Source organism: Oryctolagus cuniculus, chromosome 10, assembly GCF_051225735.1.
Source record: "Oryctolagus cuniculus isolate XC-2025 breed Fujian yellow rabbit chromosome 10, ASM5122573v1, whole genome shotgun sequence".
NCBI lineage: Eukaryota > Metazoa > Chordata > Mammalia > Lagomorpha > Leporidae > Oryctolagus > Oryctolagus cuniculus.
The window spans coordinates 51,882,105-51,891,308 of NC_142876.1; the positions used below are offsets into that span (position 1 = coordinate 51,882,105).

Below are 9,204 nucleotides of genomic sequence, written 5' to 3' on the forward strand. Positions count from 1 at the left end.
CTTTTGAAATTAATTCAAGTTGCAGTACAGATAAGTAAGCAGATGATACAATATCATGATTACTTGGGTGAGGACAGCAAAGATAGATATGAAAGGAGCTTCTGTTAGATAAGTATTAAGCCCCAAGAGTAAGTCAGGATTAGCCAGGTAAATGTGGAAGGGGAAATGATGTTCTGTTCAGAAAGAAGAGCATTTACAAAGGACTAATGTTAAAGTTGTGTGATTCAATAAAGAAGAAACCCATGAAAAAAGAGGCAGGACCGGTGAGATATGTTGGGCTTAGATTAGTGAAGCTCGTAGAAATCATGTTAGGGAACTTGGACGTTAACCTGACATCAGTGCAGAGCCTTTGAAGGATTTTAATTGGTGTATAAAAAGTATCTAGTTTTTGCTGGCACTGGAACAACATTTTAGATACCTGACTTCTCCTTTTAGCATCATAATTATTCTGCTCTCTAACATTCAGAATTTGGGACTGTCATGTGAAGAGGTCAGTGTTTGGGTAGTTGTTGCCAGCTGCATCTGCTTCTACACTATAAAAAAAAAGGAAGAGGGACTGTTTTAGTTATGGTAGTATCAGTTGTCTTTCCACATTCATCTGACACTTAACCTTATCTACTTATACAAACACCTGTTGAACTCTTCATTCATTCACCTCTTAAAGATGCTTGAGACGATGTAAAATCTATGCATATTCCTAAACCCAACCCAGTTAGAGTAATATGGTTATTGTGGTAGTTTAGGCAGATTATTTTTATAGCCATCTGTGGGACAACTGAAAATATTCCCTGGTCTTACTTGTTTTCTTTATCTCGGGGCTTATTGTCCTTTGTTGCATCTGTCCTGTGTCCTGAGTACAATAGGTTCCTATGTTTTTGTAGTTTTTTGGTTGTTTCAGGCTGGAGGGTAAATTGATACTGACCGCAAAGATGCTTTAACTTTTCAGCCTAGCATTTCTCTCCATTTTATGAATTATTTAGTTATTATCTGTTGTAATACTTCACATCTAGTGTGCAAACTCTTTTTGCTATTGTTTTGTCTGTTTTTATTGACTCTTTATCACCTAGTAGAACATAACATGTGTTCAATAAATATTGATAAATAAAGTATTAAGTAATTGAATAAATAAGGCCATTTCATAGATTCAGATGGCAATAAGAGGAGGTAGTAGGAAACCTCTAAATAGTATTTTGAAGCAATAATGTTAATACTTTTAACTGATTAGATAAATGGAATAAAAGAAGGAAATTTCAAGATGGTGAGTATAGTTCAGTGTTTCTAGCATAGGAATTCTCATTCAGTAGACTCTCTAGGCAATCTCTTTGAATGATATATTTTCATTATATATTTATTATATATATATTTCATTATGTATATTTTTTAAATGTACATATTTTCTGTTAACTCCCAGATCTCTATTTCTAGTCTGAATCTCTCTTCTGGAAATCAGATGCCTACTGGGTGTCTCCACTGAGGTGTATCATAGGCATATTAGTTCAGTTAACCTAAATAAATCCACCTTTTTTCCCATATAGACTTCTTTCTCCTTTTTCAAAGAGAGGAATATTATCACCAAGTAAGAATGCCAAGGCTATATTTGGCATTTATTCTCCCTTCCTGCCCTCCCCCATCTAATAAATGGCAACGTCTTGTTTATCATCCTTCCTGAAAAGCTCTTGAGTCTATCCACTCCTTTCTTAACCTACTACCTTGTCTTAATCTAGATCACTCTCACCTGTCTTCATCACAGTATGTCTTCTTGCTTTCATTGTCAATACTGCTTTACATTCTAGTCAGAAATTTTATAATTTAAAAGCAAAGGGAGGGCCGGCACCAGGGCTCACTTGGCTAGTCGTCTGCCTGTGTCGCCAGTACCATGGGTTCTGGTCTCAGTTGGGGCGCCGGATTCTGTCCTGGTTGCTCTTCTTGCAGTCCAGCTCTCAGCTGTGGCCTGGGAAGGCAGTGGAGGATGGCCCAAGTGCTTGGGCCCTGTACCCACATGGGAGACCAGGAGGAAGCACCTGGCTCCTGGCTTCATATCGACGCAGCGTGCCCGCCATAGCGGCCATTTGGGGGGGTGAGTCAACGGGAAAGGAAGACCTTTCTCTCTCTCTCTCTCTCTCTCTCTCTCTCTGTGTGTGTGTCTAACTCTGCCTGTCCAAAAACAAAACAAAACAAACAAAGGGAGAAAAGCTGAGGTCTAGCATTGGGTGATTACTCAAGATGACCAGAGGTGAGAAATGATAAGGCCAGATGACAAATCCTGCATTATGAGAGCTATTGCTGTATTCACCATGCAGTGTTGCCACTTACAATATTAATAAATACTTGCAGAGTTAGCAAAGAAGTTTTATAGTTCTCCCTCCCTTGGAAGACTTTTTTGAGAGGTGGGTTGTAATTACCTTACTTTTCAGATGAGGAAATTGAGACTTGAGGGAGGTTAGGTAGTTTGCTCAAGGACAGGAAGCTGTTAAATGTTGAAGTTAGTGCTAGAAATTGGCTTCTAGAGGCCAGCATTGAAGCACAGTAGGAAACGCTCCCCCTGCAATACTGGCATCCCATATGGGCGCTGGTTCCTCTCCTAGCTGCTCCACTTCTGATCCACCTCCCTGTGAATGCTCCTAGGAAAGAATAGATGATGGTCCAAGTGTTGGGGCCAATTCCACCCATGTGGGAGACCTAGATGAAGCTCCTGGCTTTGGCCTGGCCCAGCCCTGGCCGTTGAGGCCATTTGTGGAGTGAACCAGTGGACTAAAGATCTCTCTCTTTCTCTGTCTCACTCTTCCTTTCAAATAAATACATAAATCTTTTAAAAAGAAAAAAGAAAAGCAAAAGCATGAAGAAAAATAAAGATAAAATGGTTAGGGAAATTGGAAGTAAGAAATACATAATTATAAGGGGGTAGAATCTAACAGTTATTTTGTAAGACAGAGTTGGATATAATGGAGAATAAGTCTAATTAGACCTGCCATAAGCTTCTAACTTCAAAACCCATACCTTCAGCTTTTTATACCACCCTAGAATTGATCCTAATAGTGTGAACAAGTGTGGGTCAAGTCTTTTATACTCTCAGTTTCTTCTATGAGATGAATACTTACTGTAGAGATTAGATGACATCATTACAAAAATTTCTGGAAAACGGAATTAAAAGGTAAGTTTATTTTGGCACAAAAGTGAAATGTGCATATGTGGGGTGTTCAGGAAGTTCATCGGAAAATGTGTATTACAGAAAACTATACATGGATCTCAAATTTTTTTATAACATAGTAGGTGTATCCTTTAATTCCATTTTCCCACGAATCTGCTAAAGCATCCTTATAGATGGAAACAAAGCACTTATTGCAATGTCTCACCTATGGGAGGTCTTAATTATAGGCATATAATAAAAATTAACTGTTGTTAATATTAGCTATAGGTTCTACTCCTTGTAATTATGTATTCCAATTTCCCTAAGCGTTCTAATTTATTTATTTTTACTTATTTGACAGGTAGAGTTAGACAGTGAGAGAGAGAGAAAGACAGAGAGAAAGGTCTTCCTTCTGTTGGTTCACCCCGCAAATGGTCGCCACGGCCGGTGCACAGCACCGATCCGGAGCCAGGAGCCAGGTGCTTCCTCCTGGTCTCCCATGCGGGTGCAGGGCCCAAGCACTTGGGCCATCCTCCACTGCCTTCCCGGGCCACAGCAGAGAGCTGGACTGGAAGAGGAGCAATCGGGACAGAACCGGCGCCCCAAACAGGTGCCGGTGCCGCAGGTGGAGGATTAGCCTAGTGAGCCACAGTGCCGGCCATCTAATTAATTTTTTATCTATGCTTTTGCTATAGCTCTTTTTCTTCTGTTTGAATTATTCCCTTTTCTTTTCTCTGCTATTCAAATCTTAGCATTTTCTTTTTATTAATTTATTTATTTGACAGATAGAGTTAGACAATGAGAGAAAGAGACAGAGAGAAAGGTCTTCCTTCCATTGGTTCATCCCCAAAATGGCCACTGAGGCCGGCGTTCTGCCAATCCGAAGCTGAGAGCCAAGTGCTTCTTCCTGGTCTCCCATGCAGGTGCAGGGGCCCAAGCACTTGGGCCATCCTCCACTGCTCTCCCACGCCATAGCAGAGAGCAGGACTGGAAGAGGAGCAAGCGGGCCTAGAACCCAGCGCCCATATGGGATGCTGGCGCCGCAGGCAGAGGATTAACCAAGTGAGCCACGGCGCCGGCCCCCAAATCTTAGCATTTTCTTAAGACTCCCAACACTCTGAAAATTTTTTAAACATTATTTATTTGAAAGTCAGGGTTACACAGAGAGAGGAGAGGGAGAGAGAGAGAGAGGGAGAGAGAGAGAGAGAGAGAGGTCTTCCATCTGATGGTTCACTCCCCAATTGACCACTGTGGCCGGAGCTGCGCCGATCTGAAGCCGGGAGCCCAGAGCTTCTGAGTCTCCCACGTGGGTTCAGGGGCCACGTGGAAAGCATCCTCTACTGCTTTCCCAGGCTATACAGAGAGCTGTATCAGAAGGGGAACAGCCGGGTCTCGAACTGGTGCCCATATGGGATGCCGGTGCTTCAGGCCAGGGTGTTAACCCACTGTGCCACAGAGTGGGCCCCTATTTATTTTAGCGTATGTCCATCTTTTGCTTCCTGAACTCTTATAGAACTTTTATTTTTTCTTAAAAAATAAAAACTAATCTTTAGAATTTATTTATTTTTTTAATTTGAAAGATATATTTGGGTTCACTCCCCAAATACCCACAACAGATGGTACTGGACCAGGCTGAAGCTGAAATTTAGTCTGGTAGGTACTTGATACTTGAGCTACATTTAGCAAGAATACTGTATTGGAAGGAGTGGCCAGGACTTGAACCAGGCAGTATGATATAAGATGGGAGCAGCTCAAGCAGCAACTTAACTTCTGGGCGAAACATCTGCCCCAGAACTTATCTGCTACTCTGTAGTTACACTTTACTAAGTGATAAGTCTTACCTTACCTGTTTTTCAAATGTTTTACGGCAATGAGCATTTTTCCCATAAATGTATATAATTGCTTATATATGATTTGTTTGGCATATGTTATTGAAGGAATTGTATGCTTCAGTCACTCTTCAGTACTCTTGACATAAGGATGAGTAAGATGGTCAATGTACTCAAGTTGTTTGAAAAATAGCAAATCAATTATAACTTATATTATCTCATTTTATGTTTACTAGGGGAGCATTGACACTCACCGGTTTATAATTCTAAAAAGTCCTGTCCCATAGCTTCTCTTATTTATAGGTGTCATAACAGATGAAATAGGAATTAATGTTAACCACAAGGAAGTTGTGATTCAAAGGTGGAGATGTTGTTCTCCTACCTCATATGAGTGATGAAGTTGATTCTCAGATGGCTTTTTAAGACTCAAATAGCAAGTGAGCAATAGATTTGGAACTTAAGTTTAGCTTTCATATTTAGATAACATAAGATGAAATAATCTCCAATTTGCTGCTCAGCATTAACTTATATTTCTGTTTTAGACCTCTTATTATAAAATCTTGAAATACTAAAAAAGAATAGTCTACTCAACTCCTGTGTGCCCATCACCAACTTCAACAGTTAATACTTTCCTTTTGTCATTCTTACCTACCTAACCACCTTATTTGTTTCATTTCAGAGTATTTTAGAGCAGATCATTTTCCCACAGATATTTCAAGATGAGCTTTGACTTTAAATTTTACTGAAAAATAATACAAAATTTCTTACATTTTAAATGCATTCTATTATATAGTAATATTTGATAAATTAATAAGTATATATACGCCAGTGGCAATGTAAACTTTAGTGTATTGTTTCTTTAGTTCAGAAATATTTCAATTCTAAAGTATTTTCTTGAGTCACATTTTATGTGGTTAAGAGGAAAAAATTTAGACAAAGGAGACAATTAGATGCTTCTAGTGAGTATTGTTTTGGGAAAATAGGTGCTTTTATAAGCATCTATTTTAAGCACATTAAAAATGTTCTAATAAAATACACATTCTATAGTATGTTCTTCTGTTTTAGAGGAAAAGACATTGCTTCTCTTCTCCCAAACTAATACTAAATGCCTGTTGGACATTATTTACCTTTCTCATAGAGTTTTGCTACTTCCTCCTGTCCTTTGTGTCTCTGTTCTCTACTTCTCTTTCATTCTGTAGCCTACAAGTCTTCAAGTCTACTATTTTAGAAAAAACAGAAACAAAATAAACTTTCCTTGGTTTTCTGTCCCAGCAGCCTCCCTGAATACCTCCTGATACTTCATTGACCTCAGGGAAAGTTCTGAATTCCTTAGTGTAGATACAAGGTTCTTTACTTTTTTTTTTTTTTTGACAGGCAGAGTGGACAGTGAGAGAGAGAGACAGAGAGAAAGGTCTTCCTTTGCCGTTGGTTCACCCTCCAACGGCCACAACGGCCGGCACACCGCGCCTATCCGAAGGCAGGAGCCAGGTGCTTCTCCTGGTCTCCCATGTGGGTGCAGGGCCCAAGGACTTGGGCCATCCTCCACTGCCTTCCTGGGCCACAGCAGAGAGCTGGCCTGGAAGAGGGACAACCGGGACAGAATCCGGTGCCCCTACTGGGACTAGAACCCGGTGTGCCAGCGCCGCAAGGTGGAGGATTAGCCTACTGAGCCGCGGCGCTGGCCTGGTTCTTTACTTTTTATCTCCTAGACACCTTTCCTTCTTCACTTGCAACCTATCCCAAATGCCTTTGATGTTCATTCATAGTAATAATTATAACAAGCCAAACCCACAAAATTGTCATTCTTAACACATGGTTTATATGCTAAAATGTATCATATCAGAGTTGACAATTAAAACTACTCATTTATTCCTGCTCAGTTCAATTCAGAATTCTCCAAACATTTGAATTCCGATTATGTGACAGGTACTGTTGTAGATTCATTTGCTAATCTTTCGAATGTTTTGAAATTGAAATCTGTTTTCAATTGTATATAATATCAGAAGAAATTAAGTAGAGCTAAATAGCCAAATATATGAAAGTTTTTGTCTGTTGTGGATATGAGAATGTTAAAAATGATTTATTATTTTCTGTGGTCAAACTATTATCTAATTATGTTTTAAAATTTTTCTTTTAGGGACAGTATGGAAATTACCAACAGTGAAACAGTACTTACATTCCAATAGCCAGTATCTATTAGCAGCCATATTGTCACCTCAGCACTGTGGACACCTCCCTGTGAAAAGATCCTTTCATTCCATCTAGTTTTTGGAAAAACCTTGTGGATAAGTGGCTGTTTCATCAATAAGCAGCCTTTGTGGTTTAGTTGTAAAAGGCTTTAGTAGCTCAAAAATACTCTTGATTTCACATTTCTACTCTAGATGGCAACATTGGACAGAAAATGCAATGACATAACCAGTTTGCAATGATTTTGGAACTGTGTTTCAAATGGACTGTTACAGACTGAAAGGTGTGAACAGCTTTGTATGTTTATGAAGGTTAAGGGAATTTAATACTTTTCCACAGATTCTTTTGTAAGGGGAAGAGGGAAATGTACACTTTTTACAGCAGCAATATTTTGTATATTATGTTTATTTCATGTGATGAATATGCAAGGCGGTACACTGTGCACTGGACAGAATCAGAAATCCTCTGTTAATGTGGACTGGAGCATAGTAGATGCTTGATTGTTTGGGTCTCAAAATGGTGTCCTATAAAGATAAAGGTGAGAGAGGAGGCAAAGCACACCATATGTCCACTGTTAGATTCTCCTAGAGGAAATTCAAATCCCTTTTATCTCTTAGATAATGAAAGGCACTGTGATACAGTTTTGGGTAAAAAGACATTTTTTAAAAGCCTTCCAGTTTTGTGGATTAAAACCTTTTTATAAAGACCATTTATATTACTGTTTTAAAATGTGAGGCAATAAGAATTACTTTATGTTTGATTTGAAGTATCTTTGGTAATAGCTTCATGTAAATGAAGTGGTAATCCTCTCTTAAGATAGCAATAACTGAAAATGAAAGTGTTAATTTTACCTTGTTTGAGTAATCAGGGAACTTAGAAAATAATATCAAAACATTTTATAAATGATATCAAAGGAGAGTCAGTGTTGACCCAGGAATTTTATTTTTTAACATTCGAAGGATAATTGGTTTATATGATAAAATATTATTTCAACTTTCTTAACTGGAGATAATGCCATTTATAAAGGAACATTTTATGTTTTCCCCTTTTTTATGTTGGTTAATATAATACAAAGAGATGTTCAGGAAAATGCTTATTGATGAGGTTTATTCTGATTTGTATTAAAAGCATAGAGGTTGCATTATAGATCACCTTGTTTATAAGCATGGCATAGTTAATCATTATTTGAGACTGTCCTGTGCCTGATTATTTTAGCTCAATTCAGGGATGTTACATTGGGCAGGAAAGCATGCATTGAGAAATTTCTAGCCACAGTTATTTAAGCATAATCCGAAAACATCTAGCCCAAAGGTAAGTTGCTATTTTCATCACAGTTGTCCGTGCCCAGGGAATAAGATGTATTCTTTATAATTGAATTGGTTTTTCCCACTTCTAACTGGAAACAAAATGAAGGGGGAGGGCATAAGTTTGAATAAGCAGAACATACTGTTCTCAATATGCTGTAATCAAAAGGAGGCATTTCAGCGTGTCTGTGTGTATGAGAGTGAATGTGTGTCTGTGTATGTGTGTTTTAAGGTCAGAATTGGTTTTCTTTCATCTTGGTCAGTGGATAATGGACATCAAGTTTGAACAGATAAAGCATAAACAGCCTTATTGTGATTGAAATGCTTATAGATTCTGTGCCAATTTTCCACCACTGTGTACTTTGTTGCTATTTAAAACTGTATCAACTCTAACAGAAGAATAAATTATTTGTGATTTTAATTTTCTCATTTGTTTCTTTAAATTAGATCTCTTTGACTCTCTTGTTTTGCCTAGAGACCATGCTGTGGGTTTTTATATAAGTTAGTCCAGTATAAGCAGACTATATTTGTATTCTAGGACTTTATCAAAATTCTCTTGCCATGCCCAAGTTAATTAGAATTAACTGTTCAGTAATCAGCATGTTGTGTAGGCTGTTTGTTACAGAATTCTTTCTCTGAAAATGAAGTCCATGAGGCTGTAATCAAGATGACTGAATTAGATAAATGAGTTGAGGAGACAAAATTGTACTGAACCCAACCTGGTGTAGATACGTTATCTCATTTGAAATAAGCTCAA

General features: G+C 38.3%; 1 protein-coding gene across 13 annotated transcripts in view; it reads left to right on the top strand.

Annotated features, from left to right (window-relative positions):
- The window catches only part of SS18 (SS18 subunit of BAF chromatin remodeling complex), a 92,756-nt gene extending 83,888 nt beyond the window's left edge, over positions 1-8,868 (top strand). For all 13 annotated transcript variants that reach the window (XM_070050361.2, XM_070050365.2, XM_070050368.2 and 10 more), the window contains one exon: positions 7,094-8,868. In XM_070050361.2, coding sequence (XP_069906462.1) covers positions 7,094-7,120 — 27 coding nt within the window. In that variant the 3' untranslated portion in view covers positions 7,121-8,868. The remainder of the gene's footprint in view (positions 1-7,093) is intronic.
- The last annotated feature ends 336 nt before the right edge of the window (positions 8,869-9,204 follow it).